Source organism: Heliconius melpomene, chromosome 6 (genome assembly GCF_056956725.1).
Source record: "Heliconius melpomene rosina isolate 202511_hmr_F chromosome 6, ASM5695672v1, whole genome shotgun sequence".
Classification (NCBI taxonomy): Eukaryota; Metazoa; Arthropoda; class Insecta; order Lepidoptera; family Nymphalidae; genus Heliconius; species Heliconius melpomene.
Window position 1 is genome coordinate 7,733,229 of NC_140394.1, and position 21,724 is coordinate 7,754,952.

At 32.2% G+C, this 21,724-nt stretch overlaps 3 protein-coding genes across 4 annotated transcripts in view; all 3 read right to left on the reverse strand.

Annotated features, from left to right (window-relative positions):
• Positions 1–5,711, reverse strand: part of LOC146538311 (A disintegrin and metalloproteinase with thrombospondin motifs 1-like) — a 47,806-nt gene extending 42,095 nt beyond the window's left edge. Inside the window, exons 1-4 of one of the 2 annotated variants that reach the window (XM_085186630.1) lie at positions 5,055–5,711; positions 4,869–4,975; positions 4,610–4,778; positions 1,045–1,210 (exon numbers count right to left, since the gene is read on the reverse strand). In XM_085186630.1, the coding sequence (XP_085042756.1) occupies positions 1,045–1,210; positions 4,610–4,778; positions 4,869–4,975; positions 5,055–5,655 (1,043 nt within the window). In that variant the 5' untranslated portion in view covers positions 5,656–5,711. The remainder of the gene's footprint in view (positions 1–1,044; positions 1,211–4,609; positions 4,779–4,868; positions 4,976–5,054) is intronic. The other variant, XM_085186629.1, reaches the window with a different exon arrangement.
• A 2,520-nt stretch (positions 5,712–8,231) lies between these two features.
• Positions 8,232–10,171, reverse strand: LOC146538313 (uncharacterized). Its single transcript, XM_085186829.1, has 2 exons — positions 9,746–10,171; positions 8,232–9,247 (listed from the first exon to the last, which is right to left on the reverse strand). Exons 1-2 carry the CDS (start codon positions 9,785–9,787, stop codon positions 8,906–8,908), a joined length of 384 nt encoding a protein of 127 aa, XP_085042955.1. The 5' UTR covers positions 9,788–10,171; the 3' UTR covers positions 8,232–8,905.
• A 4,664-nt stretch (positions 10,172–14,835) lies between these two features.
• Positions 14,836–19,269, reverse strand: LOC146538314 (odorant receptor 13a-like). Its single transcript, XM_085186222.1, has 9 exons — positions 19,022–19,269; positions 18,623–18,810; positions 18,383–18,546; positions 17,869–18,122; positions 17,551–17,650; positions 16,976–17,075; positions 15,716–15,823; positions 15,304–15,468; positions 14,836–15,052 (listed from the first exon to the last, which is right to left on the reverse strand). The coding sequence occupies exons 1-9, from the start codon at positions 19,137–19,139 to the stop codon at positions 15,002–15,004; spliced, it is 1,248 nt and encodes a 415-aa protein (XP_085042348.1). The 5' UTR covers positions 19,140–19,269; the 3' UTR covers positions 14,836–15,001.
• Positions 19,270–21,724: the final 2,455 nt, after the last annotated feature.

Sequence of the window (21,724 nt, forward strand, 5' to 3'; positions counted from 1 at the left end):
TTGTCAATAGCAAAAGCGTACGAAGAGAGAATGTTAAACATGTTATATGAAAGATCCATAGATATAGATGTTGTAGAAATGACTTAATTCACTTTAATATAAATATATTAATAATCGTAAATTGTTATAATTTATTTAAATAAACAACATACTTAGTAACAAAAATTGAATTCAAACACAGAAATGAAATTATGTGAAAATAGTTTAAAATACTAAGAAAATCTCCCCCCTTTTCCTATTTCTTGCTTAAGAGAAAAAAATCCTGAGATTATCTAAGATTCACAAGAAATACGTAATATTGACATAATTTTACATAAACATGAAGCAGTAATATATGTAAAACATATAATATTAGAGTGCCAGACTCTTTGAAGATTAGCTGTATATATGACACCACTTCCACAGTATTGAATGGAACGACGACAACATATGTTACACTGAGAAAAGGGAGCGACGCTATTTATAAAAGTGTAACGGGTTCCGTTATATTTAGAAGGTACGACCCGACACGTCCGAACGTAATCAAAGGTTCATCGTTCAGAGGAAGTTCGCTACTTGTTGATTTAAATATACTATCTTGTCAGTGTCAAAATCTATTTACGTTTTTATGTTTCACATCATATTATTACGAAATTTGTGTGATGCTATCATTTATTTTGTTTTTATTTTAACACAATTATTAATAATTATAAAACATAATTATACTATTAGTAAAATTATAAAAAAATGAGGCCGGTCGTGGCGCAGGGGCTCAAACTGTGACAGTAAACTCGACAGGTTGTGGGTTCGATACTCATTCGAGGAAATGAAATTGAATATTTTAATTTTTTATCTCTGGTTTCCAGGCAATTGTTGATTTCCGCCACTCCACCAGAATTCAGATACCCTACTGTTCGCGAGATATTAAAAAAATGCTTTGTAAAATTATTAAAATACTACCATTTCATGGGATTGCCAGAACGTTTCCATATTATTAAACACAAAAGGGGTAAAAAAAACAAATAGGCATCGTATATATGTAAAAATATATAAAATTATACTTACAAGTGAGCTAATTCGTGAGCAATCACGAAAGCGCTAGTCAGTCCTTCATCTCTGTTTATAGCTGCCGACCGTATCTTCGTACAGACGCCGTCGACAGGAGCAAATCCAGATGGGCCGCCGAGTTGTGCTCTTGTTAACCATACTGTTGCGTCCCAGCCCGTACTGTCTACAAAAAAATAAGATACATAGTGACAAAATACTTACACTACACTTTTATTTTTACAAAATACTTTTATTTTTTTTCTACATTTTACTAACAAATTTACCTACAAATCTAAATAGAATATATATCTCTAATAAATATTACAGTAAGTAAAATATTGAAAAATAACTGGAAAGGACGGAGTGTTTTAACAATATGTTACCTCTGCCTACCCTGCTGTGTGCGGGATACAGCGTGAAGCAGAATTTTTGATTTTGATATAGTATTTAGTTTCAAAAAAAAAATATATATATATCTATATATTTTTAAAATCAATTTTCATGACCTGAATTCCAAATGATTATTAAGGCTTCAAAGCCTAATTCATCTCATATAATGAGTGGAATTATTATAAACAAGTAAGTATATAGTAAACACGCTATGTTTGATAGGCGTATCGTATAATTTATAAGTACCTACGTTATTATCGGAGTAGCAAAAGAGATAGCTGGCAGGCATAATTATGTCGAGAAACAGCTGTATCGAGTTTCATATTTTTATAAAAGTTTAATATTTTTTAAAAATATTTTCATAAGATATTAATAGTTAAAGTGTACAATATATACAATATTCACCCAATATTCTACTAATCGTACAAACTTACTATTTAACTAGTGAAAGGATTTAGATTAAATTAAATTATTTACATAACACATAGACTATTATTTATGTTAACATTTTGTCTAATATAACAACTGTCTAATAAAACGGACGAAGCCACGTATGAGTCGCTAGTATATAATAATTCCAAGCTAACATTTTCTCTGTTTGCTTAATACAATACACACACAATGCTAAACAATACAATACAATACAATACCGTACAATACAGTACTACCAACCCGGTACAACCAACATCTAAAATTATTAAATTTGATGTTTGAAATATGAGTTAAAACTGGTTTAAATATCATTCAAATTAATTAAAGCTATATTATGATAAAAAAAGTATACATTTTATTATTACAAAGTAAGAACTGTATGTAGGTACAAAATATTTTTAAAGCTTAATTGATAGAATGCAAATGATTTTTTAATTTCATTATTAATTGTTTCATAGTCCGACAAAATACATTCATATAATAAATAATTTCGTAACTTAATAGCTTTTGTTGTAAAAGAACAGATTAAAAGAGATCATTGTCTTTTATAAGACCATCCAGGCACTGGGAGGGAGTGTAGCTTTAAACGACGATTATGGGTTCGATGCCCACTCGGGGATATTTCATTTTATATCTCCAACGGTCTGGTAAGCATGATGGCGCTGAATTCCAGCTCTTAATATGTAATGTATTGAATTTAGGCGGAAAGTTACTGGAGGAGTGGAGTGCTTATCTTAGACAGCACTAAGGTTTCCATTTATTTAATTTGATATATGATACATTTATATGTACAACTATAGCATGTACTATAAAACTTTTTGAAATAAACTTTAAAATTTGCATTCCTAATACTAAAATTCATTTTTTTACAATATTAACAACTTAAGAAATAATTTTAAAGTAAATAAGATGTACTGTTATATTTTATTTACTAAAGACAATTATTTTTAGTAGTCGTAAAGCTAGCCGCGTCGTAATTAGTATGATTTACGATGCACACTACACGTGGTGGAGTTGTTTGGAAATAGCTAAATTATTGCATAAACATACAACTATTTTACCAATGTGGGTCTGTGAGTCTATAAGTTTTTACGTGATATTCCATTACTCATACGTACCTAGTCGAGTTAAATTTTCTCTGTTATAAAAATGGATTAATTAGTTATTATATTATTATATAGTCTTTAATTATATTATATATATATTTATTATTATATTATATAGTATTTTATTCCATTATATAAGATGTTTTGTTTTTTTTTGTGGGATTTCATGGACTCTTTTTCCTAAAATAACAGTAAACAGTATTTTAATAGAAATTTCGTCCGTATTTCATTCACAGTTACAGTTTCAGATATGTTAAGTTATAGAATTCAACAGCGCTCTAAGCTTATATTGGAACGGATGAATCACTCTATATTTTTTTATCACTATTTCTTAATCGTTAGGTATCAGAATGTCATTATTTATTTTTAGGTATTGCCTGATCTAAGGTACTCGTATTATAAATTATTTCTATTGACCCTAGTTAACAAATAAAACTAAGAAAAAGAATAAGTGGAAATATAAAATTAAATAAATATTTAATTTCCTCGAGTGGGGATTCGTACCCACAACCAGTCGCGCTTACAGTCACACCTTGTGCCCTGCGCCACGACTTCTTTCAAGATCAATGGGCTTTTTAAAGCAAATAAATATAAATATATATAGTGTAGAGTAGTAGTATAATAGTGTCAGTAAAAAAATATATTACAATTAATATTCATACTAGCCAGTAAGTTTATATAGTTACGTAAAGTACTGTACGGGATCGATGACTTTTTACTGTGCATATTTTTCTATGACACATATTTGCAATTGTTATTATGGGATATAATATAAAGTGAACTTCATATTCAAAATATCAATATCTATATTTACAGTAAAAGGGTAGAAACGTTAAGTCTATACATATATTTTAAAAATATTAATTGGGTCTGATAATATAACTATTGATATCAGAAAGTAAAGAAACATTCTAAATTTTTGGTTGTCTGTCCCTTATTTTGTTCACGAATTCTGATGTTCAAAGCAATTCCCGAATATACAATTAAAATCGGATACAAATAAACTACTACTTTAAGCCGATAAAATCCAATTATTTGGCGTTTAAAATAAAAAATACACAGTCAAATTACGATTCTTATTATTATTTTAACGAATCTTATTAATTATGTTTCTATTTAAAATAACATTATTCAGCAGATTTAAGTTTAAATGATAATTTTTGCGTTACTTAAATGCCTACTATTTTAAACAAAAACAGGCAATATTGACAATATAAAAAATATAAAAATATTAAAATATTATTCAAAAAAACAAATTCAAAATCGAGTCCGACGATGAATAACTAAATATAAAGTGACAATGACAACGAATAAATTTATATATGTTTTTAAATATACAAATGTACGAAGTGCTGTACTTAAGCATTTTGTTAACGCGAGATTTGTTATTAGATGATTCAAAGAACTATCTAACTGGTTTTGGACTATTGTCTAGAAGATTTATAATTCCGTTTGTAAAGAATTATTATTGTATTAGGCTATATATTTAATATTTGTATTTCTTCGCTCTGGTGTGAGGCAAACCGCGGCGTTGTGTTCCGCCACTCAACACGCAGAATTTAGCGGAAAATGGAGAACGAACGGAACCGTGATAAGTGCGGGATACAGCGTGAAACCGATAAAATAATATAAATAAGCTATAGACAAATTCGTACCTGGTGGTAATTTCATTAAGTGTCGATAATTCCATTTATTAACAGCTTCAAGTGATTTTTTCACATTGCCGTGCCTTATCACCGGGTCCTTTTCTTCATATAGAAACAGCTTGTTGATGACGAGAGTCATGTTCGAATCGAGAGATTGATCGTTGAAAATGGCACTGACCTTTAAAGTATTACATAAAACGTTTGAGTCGCGGCCGTGCACTTGTGATTAATTGCAATTCAAGTTTCGTATTTCTCGAGATATACTTACGATGTTCATTATAGCTAAGATATAGTGTTTCACTCTTTCCTGGCCGTGGAATTTCAACATCGTATGGTCCGCAACGATGGCTAATTCAAGCCATAATCCTTTGGCGCCTGCAACAATAAACACAATAAACCATCATGTGTGGAACCGTCCAGGGGTCCGGAGCCCGACCACCAGAGCAACACACACCTGATACAGGCCTCGTGATGGGCACCAGCATGTTTCTGAAGTAATCAACGTCGGAGTGGTCAGTGTGCCGCGGATACACGTGCATCGCGGGTGACAGCTCCTCATCCGCAAAATCAATGTCAAGGTCAACGACCGTGTCACCGGTGAGATTGTACGTTGCCGGCTGCTCCGACAGCAGCACGTCGCGCCGGCGCAACACGTGACCACCGTCAGCGCGAGTCGGCTGGAGAACGAAATCTTCACCATCGACCTGCAGCAGCCCATACAGCTGTCCCTCGCACTCGGTCACAGTGACCGTTGACGCCGGTTTGTGCAGCACTTTGCCCTTGTAGAACTGACACTCGTTGTAATACGGAGATCGTATAGCGCGGTTCTCTTGCAGCTCTAGGTGCCAGCCGAGGATGTGTAGATGGCGAAGGGAGCCTCGAGCGTGTCGGGGCACTCGTATGAGGGACGGCAGGGAGTGCCCGGGGTGGTGCTGGGCGCCGACGAAGGCGAGGACCGCCGCGAGTACCGTGGCCCACAGCCAGCGCGCCATAGTACGCGCGCCGCCGCGGGCGCCGCCTCTCTGCGCGGCGCATGGCTCGCTGCGCTCACGCATGTACGCACATGGCGGCCGTCTCGCCGCACGGAAGGTAAACGACTCCGCACTCCACAGATTGCAGTGAGGACCGCGTCGTGCGTCACTGGTAAACAAAGGGCGACGCGCGCCATGTTCGCGTCGCGCCCAAGCGTCATTACATATTTTATGGCCCCAATTGAATTAGGGAGACTTGCTTGTTACGTAATTTTTAAACACAGCTAATATATATTTATTGTTGAAATTAACTAAATGTTAAAACATGACAAAAAATATTCTTTACTGTAATTTAATATGTCTTTCTTTTGTCCTTGCGATTTTCAATCTATGTTTGTTGAAAAATTCTATAGCTAAAAATACACATTTTGCGGCTATGATAGAAAGGATCGAACTTTTTTTGCCAACACGAAATCAAATCTAAAGAATTTAGCTATTAACTCGTGACAATGCCAACATATCAGGAGATAAAAGATTGCCGCTTTAGTGCCTTACAAAAAATAGAGTCATAAAATGCTTGCGAAACTAAAATGACATAGCTATCGGCTTCTGTTGTCGTCGTTACAGGGACGTATTCAAAATAAATATTCATTTAGAATTTCAAGAATGCTAAGTAACCATTATTAATTTTACTAAAACCCGAGTGTAAGTTGGGTGAGTGACCGGAATATTGTAAGTAATGGTAAGTGGAGGCAAATTGCTAATTGAAATGTAAGTCCATACTCGTGCTTGCTCGTTTAAAGGCAAGTCCTCACTGTACGAACGAATCAACTTTCCATATATATACTATGTGGGAATATTACGGAATATTCGTAGATACGAGTTCTTATTTCACAATCAAGTTCGCATTTTACGGTGAGTGCTCTCCTTGCTTCCATCATCTACGAGTATGTAGGTATAGCAAGTGAATGACTGAATACAAGTCAAGGAATTTTATAATAATTTTTCTATTACATGTTGCTTTATGAGATATATTTTTAATATGTAAATGTAATTACATATATTGATGTATAATATGTGCAGTGTTGAGTTCCGCTACTCAAAACACCTTCAAATTCGGACGAAAATTGAGCAAAGGAGTATCTTAACACTAGATTCTTTTAGCCAAAAATAAAAGTTGAAATAATTTTTGCCTAAACTTTCTTCATAATTATTATGATTTTCCAAAAAGTATTTAATTACTGTCAATATCTGCACAACACTTAAAAATTAATAATAGTTAATGAAACGAAGAATTCTTACAAAGAAAAATAAAACAACATCTTGTTTCGTGTTACAAGTTCCTAATTAAATAAAACTCATATGCATACGTCAACTCAAATTGGCACATAACTCTACATTTGTATAATTGTATAATTTGTGTATTTTTAAATCATTGTACCTACACATAAACTGTAAACGCTATTAGGTGTGGGTTCGATTCAAAATAGAGGAAATGAATTATCTATTATTTTCATTTTTCTCGCTCTGGTAAGGCGGTGGCGTTAAGTTCCGCCACTCAACACTCAATGCCTCCAGCACATCAACATACCTACGTCGAAATTCTTATATGCTTGTTACGACTTATTTTTATAATAATTTCGACGTGGCTTGATGAGAACGTGTGGCTTAGTTTATCAGAGCGCTGGGACGGTTTCCAAGAGACGCAGGTTCAAATCCCGCTATGTTAAAAAAAATCTTTTCTAAAAAGTAATGTTTAAATTAGTTCATAAAAGGATTTAAGCCTTAAACTAACCAAAAATAATACAATACTACATAAATTCTATTGACTAATTAAAAATGTTACGTAATTTTAACTCTCACAATATTAAGTTTACTAAAAATTTAATTAAATGAGCTTCACGCTGTATCCCGCACACAGCACGGTAGGCAGAGGGAACCAAGTGTTAAGACACTCTGTTCCCTACTTTCTGCCGAATTCTGGAGGCATTGCGTGTTGAGTGGCAGAACTCAACGTCGCCCTTTGCCTCTACACCAGAGGCAAGGCTAAGAAATGGAAATATAAACGTAAATAAATATTTCACTTCCTCGAGTGGGGATCGAACCCACAACCGTCGCGTTACAGTCACACCCTTGTGCCGCCGGGTACCGGGCCGGTAAAATATTAATTTAATTTCATTAAACTAAATATGGTTAAAAAAAATTATGCTATATATAAATTGCGTGTGTAAATTTTGTACAAATTGTGGTCAATGCGGTGAATATAATACATCTCTTATAGGGTATATTTTAAACTAGAGGCCGCAGTGGCGCAGGGACAAGCATGGGACAAACGTGACGGTTGTAAGTTCAATCAAATATTAAATATTTTCATTCCATCGTAACAAGGCAGGGCGCGGCGTTAAGTTCCGCCTTCCTCTGCAAACAATATTTTGAACAAACTCAGCTGCCCACTTACCGCTGAATTTTTGAGGCATTGCGTGTTGAGTGGTGGAAATCAACGCCTCGATACTAGAGCAAGGAGATGACGATATTACATATTTAAATTCTTCGAGTGGGCATCGAACCCACCACCGTCACGACAGCCTCAATAAAAAGAGTTATTTAAATATAAGCTGTAATTTTAAAGAATTTTTAATAGAGATTTTTCAAAGTTAGTTACAGAAAAATACATACGATGTGATTTATATGTTTATTTAAACAAGAATCGTAATACATTCTAAGAAAATGGAATATGCACATTTAGTTGTATCATATTACATAATTAGTTACTGAACAAACACATTGTACTAAAAATATTTCAATTGCATTTAATATTATTACTGCCTTTTTTATTTGTGTGACAAATCTATGTACTTATTTTCTCTATAGTTCTACTTCTTTGTACTTGTATACTTGTACTACTATACACAGCTCCTGCAAGTAATAAGACCAAAAAAGACGGTAAAAAAACCGTGCAAAGTGGAGTAGGTTATAGGAAGGCGGACCCTGGCAATAGCCGAGATTAATGCCACGAGAAAGAAGACACAGCTTCTGGAAGTACAACTCGGCTTCAGCAATATTACTCATTGTATTACATTGAACTCTTATTATCTATATTATTTCACTCTCTGGACTCTTATTCTATTATTTTGTTAAAACACTTGTGTAGGAATTTTAATTTGATGCTTTATTATTTTATTGTATTTCTATATCTTACTATTTCGTTATAAATACGAATAAAATAAATATTTTTTCTTAAACATCATTTTTTTAAAGGTCTAACAGAAAAACAAATTTATACTATGATATTCACTTACTATCGATCTATGTAAGAATATTTCTAAATTTTCGTTTAGCCAGAATGAAAGTAATCATCAACGGCGTCTAAAATATTAGGACGAACAGATTTCTTATGGGCAAGTATAGCCAGACGACCATTATCAATCAAAGGAGGTTCTTTATCAAAATACAAAGTTAAAATAAGTCCTTTATCTGTAGGATCTCCTTCGTCAAAATAAATATAATCAAGAATATTCTTCGATATATATTTCCCAATTTTTCCTTCGCGGTGATATCCATTTTGCCCAAATCTTTCCAGAAAATATGGCATCTTTAAAAGTTCTTGGGCTACTTTCCCAACTTCAGCAAAACGGTATGAAACGTTTACGATATTGCCGTTTTCATTATGGAAATTCTGAAATAATAGAAGAACAAATTAACTTGATATTGTACAGGTACATAATGTTAATTGTTTATATAAAGAACATAGTATAGAATATATATAAATTATTTGAATTTCATAGTAATTTAATGTAAGATATTTAATTTCATATTCCTGATTCGTTAATAATTTAGTACATATAAAGTGTAAAAAACGGTTAGGAGTTTTAACTTGGGAAGAAGCGTCAAACATCTGTGTATTGTAGAGAAAATAAGGAAAACACTTTAAAATATGAAAGGATATTGTTAAAATGGATATTGTATGAACGCTATTAGTTACGTAGTATATTAAATGGCTTCCTAGTGTTAAGAACATACATATATGAACGAATGAGACATCTATAAACGTACATACAAATAATAAGTATAATATAATTGATAAAACAAACGTATATTACCGGTTCCGGTAAACACACACCATCTGTGTAATCATGAGTGATAAAAAATTCTCAGAAATTATTATTATATTTACCTGTAGATTAGTGAGTGCGATCAAATATCCAACGAGATTCATCTTAGTGTGTGGTGTACTGTGCTCATTTCAATGCTAAGTAATGAGACGCCTGTAACGTTGCCGCCGTATTTATAATTATTATATTTATATTGTTTATTTTAAAGAGAATTGTCTAAATGTGCTAGTATAACCTTTTTCCCATTGATATATGGTTTCACTTTGTATGTATAGAAGTATGGATAAGCAAATCTTTTGTTTCCTTTTTTTCCGCAAAACATATTGTCTAAGCTGTATATAATCGTTTTATTTAGCATATCAATAGAACTTTAAGCTATATCGAATTTTTGAATAACACTAGCTCTTGTATTTTTGTTATGTTTTTAATATTTTGCGAATAATTCAATTAGTGGTATGTAATAATTATTTATTATAATAGTCGAAGAATGAAATACTATAGGAGTAGGACTGTGTGTAATGTCCATATCCGAACGAGTAGATTTTTTTTTCAACAATTGCGTACAGACAACATAATATATATAATAAATAACTATATTAACTATATTAAAACTGTAAACTGATAGGGTTTGACTGTAAACGTGGTAGCTGTAAGTTCAATCTCCACTCGGGGAAATGAATTATTATTTTTTCATCTCTAGTAGACTTAATGCGACATAGAGTTCTACCACATAAAACATATAGAGTTTTGAAGTAGGACAGAAAATGTAGAACGGAGTGTTTTTAGAGAATCCAGTGACTTATCTTTTGCTCTTTCCAAGACCAAAAAAAATTTCGGAAACCTGCAACAACACGAACATTTCATTTTTGCAATACAAACTTTATAAAGTGATTCGCACATTATAGTATTTATGTATAGATCCTGAAGTATTCAAGAGTTTATTTACGTCAATTTGGTGTGTAAATACGTATCCGCACTGGGCCCGTATGCCAGCAAACATTACGTGTATTTTCAACATGCAACAGAAGCTATAAAATTTATTTAAAAGATTTTTATCTTTATCTTTGAATAAAGAAATAAAAAACTTATAAAAGTGTCATCACTTTAAAAATATTTTACATGCTGAATCCAGTGTACAAATATTATAAACGCAGCTATAAAAATGTTTTATTTTCTCGCTCTGCCATATGTTTTGCCTAATATAATGAATAGTTTTCTCTTGAATTTTACAAATACAATGTTTTTTTTTTTAAATTAATCCCCCATAGCAAGGAAAGAATATAGTAAAACGTTATTAGACTGCGTTATACATTGCGTTTTACATAGGGAAATGAAAATAATTAATTTTCCTAAATTTTATAACCCACAAACACCACGTCCCACTCACCCCGGTTTTCATCAAAAGTTAATATATTATAATTAATAATTAATATATATAGAAAAATTGTATACGGGCAAAGAAATTAAAAATTAAGCTCGAAAAATTATAAAACGTCCAATACATACATATATAAACGTGACAGGGTCATTCCTTATTAACTTAACAGCGTATTAATCTTTTCGAGAGGATCAAACTGTTATAATAAATTATTGCGAAGTTCATATGGCCGTGTGATTTCGTATTAAACGAATGTGACTTTGATTATTTATAGCACTTAATTAATCAATATTATTTACTAAAAGATATATAATTTTCGAAACAACGCGGAAGGGAGTGCCGATTTTTTTTGGCAACAGTAATTAAAATTTATATTCAAAAGTAAAAAATATTATCATTGCAAAGCGATACAGGATTAATCATATAAGTAATTGTACATTTCCTGCCAATATATAACGATAAAATAATGTTATGGGAAAATTACCAACAAATAGTAATCAAGCAGGTTATTATCATATTTCTTATCGGAATTCACAGATTCGATTTTAAATACTACTATACTAATAAAGGTCGTCGTGGTGCAGCGGCACAAGGTGTGACTGTAACGCGACGTGTGGGTTCGACCCCCACTCGAGGAAACGAAATATTTAGTTAAAGTTATATTTCCGTTTCCTCGCTCTGGTATCGAGGCAGAGGAAGACGTTCCGCCACTCAACACCTAATAAAGAATCCAAAATTCGGCAGGAAGTGGGGAACGGAGTGTCTTAACACTAGGTTCTCTCTGCCTACCCTGTTGACTGCGGGATACAGCGTGAAATTGATTTTTTTTATTATTACATATTAGGACGAGTAATTATTACTTATATAAAATTTCAAATATAATAATACTAGCGGACGCGCGCAGCTTCGCTTGCGTATTAAGGGGAGAATTCTAATAAACCACGAAATGTTCAATGAAATATTTTTAAGAGTCTAAATTTCAAATTTTATAAAAATCGGTGGCGATTTAAAGATTTTTCCATACAAACTTTCAACCCCTTATTTGCACCCTTAGGGGGAGAATTCTAAAAAACGATGAAACACGTGTTCAATTAAATACTTTTAAAAATCTAAATTCCAAATTTTATAAAAATCGGTGCCGATTTAAATTTTTTTCCATACAAACTTTCAACCCCTATCTCACCCCTTCAGGGTTAAAATTTTTCAAAATCCCTTCTTAGTGGATGTCCAGATTGCGAAAGTAAACATCTGTCCAAATTTCAGGTTTCTACTATCAGCGGTTACGGCTGTGCGTGCGTCTTACCTCAGTCAGTGAGGACAAGTCCTTTTATATATATATAGATTATATATATATATATATATATATATAACGGTTATAACGGATATATATGTAGGAGATTGCTCGCAAATGACTCTTATTGGACCTGTGGGCTCCATTGTGGGTTAATGCAAGCAGGAATAACGCAGCAGATTCGTGACACTCGTCACTAATCCTTCCTTTCTCCCAAACATCAGAAGACTGAATCATTTCACAATCGTCAAAACATCAGAAGACTAAAACATTCTACAATCGTCAACTTCCTCCTTATTTTAAAATCGAACTTCACCCTCACACGTCACGACTCTACTCAAGGCATAAGCCTCCGTGTTATTGGTCAAATTACCTCACTGGTCTAATAAAAGTCATGTTGCTAACTAACAAATATAAGTCAACCAATCGTAATTCTACAAAAATCAACAATTAGTGCCTTTTCGATCATTTCCTCCAAAGCTATACAAATGTGTTGACATATTGTCTTTTTTACATGAACACAGCCAGTCCTATTATAAACAGTTGCTACAGATGATATTAAAGCTAATCATTAAACATCTAAGATAATATAATATCTGTTCTAATCTCTTCCTTCTACATATATATATATACAATAGCAGTAAGTAGGTATATTAAAATACCCACTTGAAGAAACGATATCTGTTACGGAAGTTAGAATTTATTTCGAGAACTGTGAGCTCGAATGACTATGTCACATACACGGCCTCTTTCATAAATATAGATGTGCCAATATATTCGTGCTAATGGGGCCAATTTTATTATTGGGGCCAGTTTCGTAGATAATTTTAGATTTTATCTATATCTATACTTAACTAATTGGTGTCCGTAAATGTGCAGATATATCAGAAAACCTATTATTGGGGGCATGCATTAGTAATATAACCTAAAAGGATATTTTTAAAATGTTTGTTTGTGCGTTTGTTCACGCTAATCTCAGTAACGCCTGCCAGTGGTGGGGGAACCATAACGCCGCGCTCTTTCTTGTTATCAGGGCGAAAAAATGGGAATATTAATAAATAATAATTCATAAAAGTTGTCGTTTCAACTGGGGATCGAATCCATTACCTTCACGTACACAGTCACACGCTTATGCCACTGTACCACCACGGAATTTATTTAGAGCTTATTTTTATATATGGATACAATTATTAAAATACTACCTAATAGGGAAAATTAAAAACTTTTTACTAACTTCAGAAGGTAACATAAGTTCAAAGACAAAATTTAATTTCAATGCAGCGCAAAGAGCAATTTATTAAACTAACTTTGTAGTAACTCTACAGCAAGACTAAAATCTAGCTCGCTTCACTCAAGCCAGCCCTGCCATAGCCATAAATATTAAATTCACTCAGAACAACATTTGCACGTCCGTTCGCCATTTATCCTATATTGGTTTATCAGCGACTTGAATATCAATATTTGCAATCGAAGCTTTTAGTAGGTACTTAATAATGTATGTATATAAAATAATTTCATATTCTCTTATGGTAGGGGAGTCCAAGCGGAAATTTTGCGCGTTACTCGAGCGCATTGCGAAATCATATGGGGACAAATAATGAGGGTGAAAGCTTGTACCCCGTAGTGTACCCCTACCATATATGTACCTTTCACAGATGTCAGATTATTAAAGAAAATCGATCCTCAGAATATCTACAATAATTTGTCTGGTTTTCGTAGATGTAGGACGATTTGATTTGTTTGTTACATGTTAAATTATTCTTACTAATTTAATGCAATACACTTAATATACATTATTACATTCACTCATATATAAATGTGAAACTAGAGCTGATTTAGTTCGTTGGTAACAAACTTCCAGAATAGATTATTATGATAGATTCAGTAAAATCTGAGATTTTAGAAGATATTTTAAAATTTGGTACGTTTTCTTTTTAATAAAATAAATAAATAAAGTTTATAACGTTGAATTCTTTCTAAACTTATGTGCTAGGTAAATAACTGGTAACTCCAACTGGTAGGTACAAGCTAATTGGCTGGCGCCAGTCATAAACGATATATCTGAAAAAGGTAAAGATAAAGACAGAGTCACTCGCGTCACACGTGTAATATAAAAACTGAATTAGGCAAACTCTGTCACCATACCAAAACAGCATCAAGTAGTACTCGTATATGGCATAAAGTACTACTTGGAGGTCTGTATGTTTATATTTATAACTAAAAGGCGTAGGCATGAGATCATCAAAAGGGCTAAGCATTATTCTACACTATATTTGTCTATAAGTCATATATAAATGTTTTAATTAACACTTGACCCAAAAACTACTTTAACCGTAACTCAGGCAAGTTGACTCACGTCAATACAGTGTTTTTAGTTATTATAATATATTTATTTGACATAACTCAAATTATTTTACTAATTTTATTGTTAGAATACAGTATTTTAGTTTAATTAGTATTAATAAACCACCATTCACGTCAAATAAGTTTATTGAAGCTCATAGTGATAATTTTATTCCTAAAAAAAATACGTTAAAGCAAAATTAAATATGCGTAACATCCTTTGTGTGATTAAAATAGTAAAACTATTTGTTATTGCAGAAGTAAACAAACTGAAGGATGTATTATGACGAATTTGTGTGCTCAATTCTAGCGGAGACCAAGCAACACTGTAAGAGCACTGTACGAAGTTTTGACCATCTGAAATTGTCAATGAATTTTAGCTAAATTGAGATAAGACACTCTTTTTTATTTTTTTTTATTAAGAAATTGAATAAAATGTTTTAATTAAAATTTTATGTAATATTTTCTTTCATTTAAGGTTTATGGTTTTCACATGTTTAGAGGAATTACATGTCGGGACACATTGGCTGAATTGGTGAGACAATTATTTTTATTTATATACCTTTCACATGGACTAAGAAATTTTACAAAATAAAATGAAAACATACCATTGCATATGCTTCAAGAGACAGATCATACATCCCACCAGCGGTCAGAGCTGCGGGCTTGTTAGCTCTAGCTATGATAAGAGAGATAGTGGTGCGGACACCCGGCACGTTGACGATGCCACTCTCCCAACCAGACGCGTACACTGCTTCACCAGTGTTTTCATTCTTAAACATTATATTAAGAAAATAAATTTAGTTGGCGTTCGTCGCTTAACACGCAATCTCTCCAAAATTCAGCGAAAAGTGGAGAACTGAAGTGTCTTAACGGGAACGGATTGTCTTTACTCTAGGTTCTCAGGTTCTCACTGCCAACAATGCGGGAAAATAAACGAGTTACATATTTATTTTATTTATTTATGTTAAACTTAAATTACAAAAAGTACACAGTATTTTTTATGAAATACAAACAAACCTGTATTTTAATTTCTTCGCACCACCTGCATATTATGTACAGGACAAACATATTATAAGCCAAATACAACAGGCTTGCGAGACATTTAGTCATATTCACAGAAACGGACTGAAACATAGTAGATATATGGGTAAGTTATATATGTGTTACGAATTCGTTAAAAAAATGTTGTTTTTAATAATAATATAATCTCAGCTATATACATGTAATACAAATAAACCTAATATATTAGTTCAGTTATATTTTTTTTTATTTTCAGATCAAATTTCAGAAAATCTTAAAGAAAAAAATCATTCATCTCAAAGCATACTTAAAAATTTGTGAGTCATGTTCTAACCGAAGCCATGTGAAATCGTAAAAGCATACATATCGTAATAAAAAAAAACAGCTTCACGCTGTATCCCGCATTTAGCGGGATAGGCAGAGGGAATCTAGTGTTACGGCACTCCTTTACCCACATTCCGATGATATTTCGAGGCAATGTGTGTTGAGTGGCGGAACTCAACGCCGGCTTTGATGCCAGAGCAAAGTGATAAAAATATTGATAAATAATAATTCATTCCTCTCAGTTCGAATCGAACTCACAACCATCGTCTTACAATCACACCCGTGTCTTGTGCCTTTGCGCCACTACGGACTAATAATAAATTACAAAAAATAAAGTAAGTTGACGCGTTCTCGTGTATGGTACAGAATGCAATTGGAGATAAATTTAAAATAACTCGCCTCTAATTTACAAGATGGCGTATCATCTTTACATATGCAACTCATTCGCCCATATCATTTGATGAAGGGTTTAATAAGTTTTTATATACTCACAACAAAAAACAGATTTTTCTTGGAATAAAAAAAGAGATAAAACTGAACTTTAATTTATTTTATCTTAATAATATAATCAACACCTATTATTATTTTTTTTTGTCCTGTAGTTAGTATAATATTTTAGTACCTAAATTTGTTAAGACATTTTTTATTTTCCGTGTGTTTTAGAGACATTGCGCTTTGAATGGCGAAACTTAACGCCCCGTATTGCTTACTAGACTGGGGTAAAGAAAATTTAAAATTAAATTAAATTATATGGATATATTGGGAATACTAAAAAATATTTCCATATGTAGGTATCATCATTGATCGTTTGTTATAGGTAAAGAATATATTTTTAATAATAAAAAGAAAAAATATTTAATAATACTAGAATACATACATAAATACATACATTTATATATATTGTAGTATATATGTTTCGTTTATAAAGCTTACCGTTGCAACTTGAAAGCCGATAGAACAAATAAGTGATGTGCTAACGGCCAGCTGAACTAACATCGGCGTACTCAATAAATCCCGGAGCTTCAGGGTATTGCTGCAAATACCAGTACAGTGTGCAGAGCACCAGAGAAAACAAATATAAACGCAATTTATGCTATCATGATAGTTCCACTTGAAATTGTGATTTTTAAAAGTTTTGCTAGTTTTAAAAGGTTTTTATTTGTGGAAATAGCAATATATATTTATTTTTATGATACATTCATACTTTTTTATTTTTCAGCTTCACGTCGTATCCCTCACACAGCAGAGTAGGCAGAGGGAACCTAGTGTTAAGACACTGCATTTCGTACTTTCTGCCAAATTCTGGAGGAATTGAGTGTTGAGGGGCAGTCTCGACACCAGAACGAAGAAATGGAAATATAAACGTAAACAAATATTTCACTTTCTCGAGTGGGGATCGAACCCAAAACCAACCTTCATCAACCAATATTCATAGTCATATTAATGTTACTATCAAGAAATATAGTATTTATATACTTATTACCATCTTGAAGCTTATATAATCTTACCACAGAATAAAATTTTGTTGTTTCACTAAATTTCCTAATCGCGTTTTGTATTCTTTTGTGAAAGCCTCGTTCTGATGCAGATTGTTATTTAAACGAAGACCTATAAAAATATGAATACTCAAAAATATTTAAAATTTAATGAGAGAGCCTAGTGGTAAAACACTCCGCTCTCCGGTTGATTTTGTTCAATGTCGCTTTGCCTCGACACCAAAGCGTGTGAGAATCAAACCCAAAACCTATCGCGCTTATAGTCAAACTTTGTACCTTTGTGTTGTAAACCTAAAATAAAAGTAAATGATCCTATATATAAGTACTTACCTCGGAATTTTGATAAGCAATCAGTTAAAATATTTTCAAAACAATCGTTAAGTACAGCAAATTGGCAAAGTAAATGCATTAAATGAGCTTGCATTATAAGATCGTTGGCCATGACAAAGTAGCACATATAGGAGAAGACCACCATCATGCCTAGATACGTAGGTGGATATAAAGAAGGAGTTTGAAATTTAAACGGCAATCGTACAAACGCTATCAGATTATATTCCAAGTCATCGACAAGAGGATAAATATACCTGGAACGTGTAATTTTTACTATTAAAATTGATATTTGAAAAAAACATTTCTAAAGCTTTTCTTTAGAACTCGAAATTCTTGAAAAAATGCAATGTATTGTAATATTAATAATATATATGTAGTTCGGTTAGAATTTAGTAAAGCTCTAGTTCAATTGTTTTAACATGGTTTATCTTATTTTACTTCAGGTACATGCATAAAAAATAAAATGTATACGGAACCTAACAGAACTTAAAAACTAGTGATAAAAATATCTTACCAAAAGATTACACTACAAGTACCTATACCTAAAAGTAGTTTTAATGATGCCTTATTAGTCTTACGCCAAGTTGCAAAAATATTTTTCCTTTGACTTGTCGAGATATCAAAGTTTTCTGACTCCATCGAAGAGGATAATTTTTTGAAAACACTCTTGTTTGTAATCTGAAATTAAATGACAATATTAATTTATATTTAATTTAAATGATTATTTTCATTTATTTTAATGCTTACAATTTACCGTAATTTTATACTTGCACAATGCCCCAAATTGTATGAGAAGAAGGTTGAGTCCGTCGGTCACTGCGTCTATAGTCCATGTTATGCTAAAGAACTGCCACACCTCGCCGCAAGCAAATAACACTAGCAGCGTCTTAACTGACGTACTGTAGATGAAGTAAAGCATACTGCTCTCCCAGATGGAGAGACCTACAAAATATTATTGATTATTAAATTAATTTAAAATGTATTTTTTAAAAAAATAATCCATAAAAAATAATTAAAATAATATGTGGTATCTTTTATATTGCGATTTTTTTAAATATAAATATATTTTTTATTCTTCTAAGAATTGGATAAGTATTTTAGAATGATTTTAATATAAAGTAAATCGGGAAAAATTAATTTTATCTTAACCTACCGCATAAATACACGACTCTGTATAGAAATTCAAAAAAATATATTTCAAATTTTCCACTCGCTAATCTTAAAGCGTCGCTGTTAGTGAGTGTTCTCCACACAGCATTCAAGAGCTGCATTGTCTCAGTCCTTTTAACAAATAGCAAGTTAATTCGCACTGAACGTTCTAAAATAATTCTCACTTTAATTCAACGTAAATAGTGTTCGATTCATTTCCACGACACGAATAACCTGGTGCATTCACATAAAAAAGCGCTATGCACTCATCAACGCCCTTGACTCTCTTGTGTGTTTTATAGAAATCGATGGTAGTCGATCGATATTTTCAATGTCCCACTATTTTCCAATTTTCTTTCTAATATAGGAGGGGACGTTTAAATATCTTTCTATCATCATTATAAAAATGAAATTACAATGTAGAGAGAGAGAGAGAGAGAGAGAGATTATATGTATGTCCAACGGTACTTGATGTAAATTCGATTGAAAAATTTCGAAATGCGTAATATTTGTTCCCCATTATAATTTAATTTAGATTAAAATATTAACACTTAAATATTATAAAAACTCTAAAATCTTTAATTCTTTAGGGGAGAGCGGGGCCAAAAGTTCCGATTTTTTTTTAACCTCAAATATTGCTACGAATACTTCATTTCAGTATTTATACAATATAATCAAATTCAACTTACATATCTAGACTTGCAATTAAAACAGTAATTTGGGGTATTCTTTGTAAGACTTTTTTATTATGATTTTTTTTGTGACCGAAGTCGGAAAGTAACAACTTACCCCGATTTGGGGCAAGTTGTTAACAGACCGGGGTAAATTGTTACCATAGTTTTTAAAGCTATTATTTGCACAATAAAAAACAATAAATAATCGAACAAAGCCTGTTTATTTAAAGAATAATCAACAGTATCATAATAATCACCAGGCGCAAAAGCAAATCTTTTTTAACCGACTTCTGTAAGAAAAGGAGATTATCAATTCGTCTGTTTTTTTTTATGTAAGTATGTTACTTCATAACTTTTGATTAGGTGAACCGATTTTGATGATTTTTTTTATTTGAAAGGTAGTGCTTCCCATGTGGGAACCAATTTTTTTTTATTCTATTTTTGACAATGGTATCTATGAGAAAATCACATAAGTATTAAATTTGTATTGGTACGTGTGCGACAAAATGACGAATAACTCAATATCACGCCAACCGATTCCAATGTTTTTTTTCTTATTTAAAAAGATACACTTCAAGGATAGTTTGATGAAAGTTTGGTTAGGTTCCGATTATAAAATTTGGTCAAAATAGAGAAAATTTGTTTTTATTTTGGTAAATTTTAATTATACTGGAATAGTTACAAGGGAAAACTTTGTTAAAATTATTGTCAGAAGTAAGATTCCCCACCGTTGCATTTCTTTTCAACCAACCTCAAAAAATATGTTTTCATTTTCAACCGACTTCAAAAAAGGCAGAGGTTCCTAATTCGCCCGAATATTTTATGTATTTTCTTGTCAATATACCAAAATGTTAGTTTCCACAAAAATAATACCTATCTAATTGAGTCAAGTTTTACATATCACAACAGATGCCACTCGTTGTCAACCACTACCACCACAACCAACACTCATTTAAAAAGTATCCTTTTAAGGTTACTTATCACTTAAAATCGTAAAAAGAATTAATTTTGAACCAAAAAAACCGAAGCGAAAAACAACGAACTAAAAAGTAAAAGATAATTTTATATAAAATAAAACTTATTTTGATTTTGTTAAACCAAAATAATAAACAAAGATTTTATAGCTTTATCTTTCCGCGCTCAATATGTATATGTAATCCTTTGGTAATAGTTTTTATCTTATTACTGCAATCTTTGAAAACTACATCCCCTGCTTTTTGCAACTCATATGACACATAACCTCGAATTGATTTTCGAGCATAAGTCCGCATGTTACTAAATTACAATACTTTTTAGTATGAAAAATTACAATATTTACATCCCATTATTGGTACAAATGAATTAGCGAAAGTTTTTCTGAGGTCACAACATGCCCCAAAAAAAGGGAACATCTAGCCCCAAAAACACGTGTTGAAAAAAAATGTAATATAAATAAGATTAAGAAAAACACAAATAATTTACAAATAGTGTTCCGAAATAGTAGATAATATATATAAAAGAAACACTAAAATACTCGAGGCTAATCGTTACAATTTATGAGACAGACCAAAAATATCAAATGCGAAAATATTTACAAACGTGCACCAGCGACACACGTGTGCTATTCCATTGGTTTCGGGTGCCACTGGATTGTTCAATATGATAGCCATGGGTGCGCTATCACATTGCATTTCACTATATGTTTACTAAATATTCCTATCACTTTTCCCCGCGAAATTATTTCCATCGGAACAACTTACCTCGGTAACTTTTAGCCCCGCTCTCCCCTACTCTTAAAAAATCTTTAGAACACAAAATTGCTATAGTTATCTTATGTTAATTTAATTTAAAAGGACGACTTCTTTGCAAGCAATGGAAACAGAATTCAGAAATCACTGGGCCATAATTAAATTTCAATCGTGTAAATGATTCAGGTCCGTTTGGACATCGCCTTATCGAATTATTCATTGAGTACGGAAATTCATTATTAAAGCTTGGGAATCGTTGCAATGCTTTATAAATTTTATTTTTTGCCTCTTAAGATATATTTAAAT

Coding starts and splice junctions, on each gene's coding strand:
- LOC146538314 (XM_085186222.1), bottom strand. CDS start 19,139: ATGCAGCTCTTGAATGCTGTGTGGAGAACACTCACTAACAGCGACGCT. Junction 18,123..18,382: donor ACTTGTAGTGTAATCTTTTG/GTAAGATATTTT, acceptor TACACGTTCCAG/GTATATTTATCCTCTTGTCG. Junction 17,076..17,550: donor CAACAAAATTTTATTCTGTG/GTAAGATTATAT, acceptor TGGTATTTGCAG/CAATACCCTGAAGCTCCGGG.
- LOC146538313 (XM_085186829.1), bottom strand. CDS start 9,787: ATGAATCTCGTTGGATATTTGATCGCACTCACTAATCTACAG. Junction 9,248..9,745: donor TCGCACTCACTAATCTACAG/GTAAATATAATA, acceptor CTATTATTTCAG/AATTTCCATAATGAAAACGG.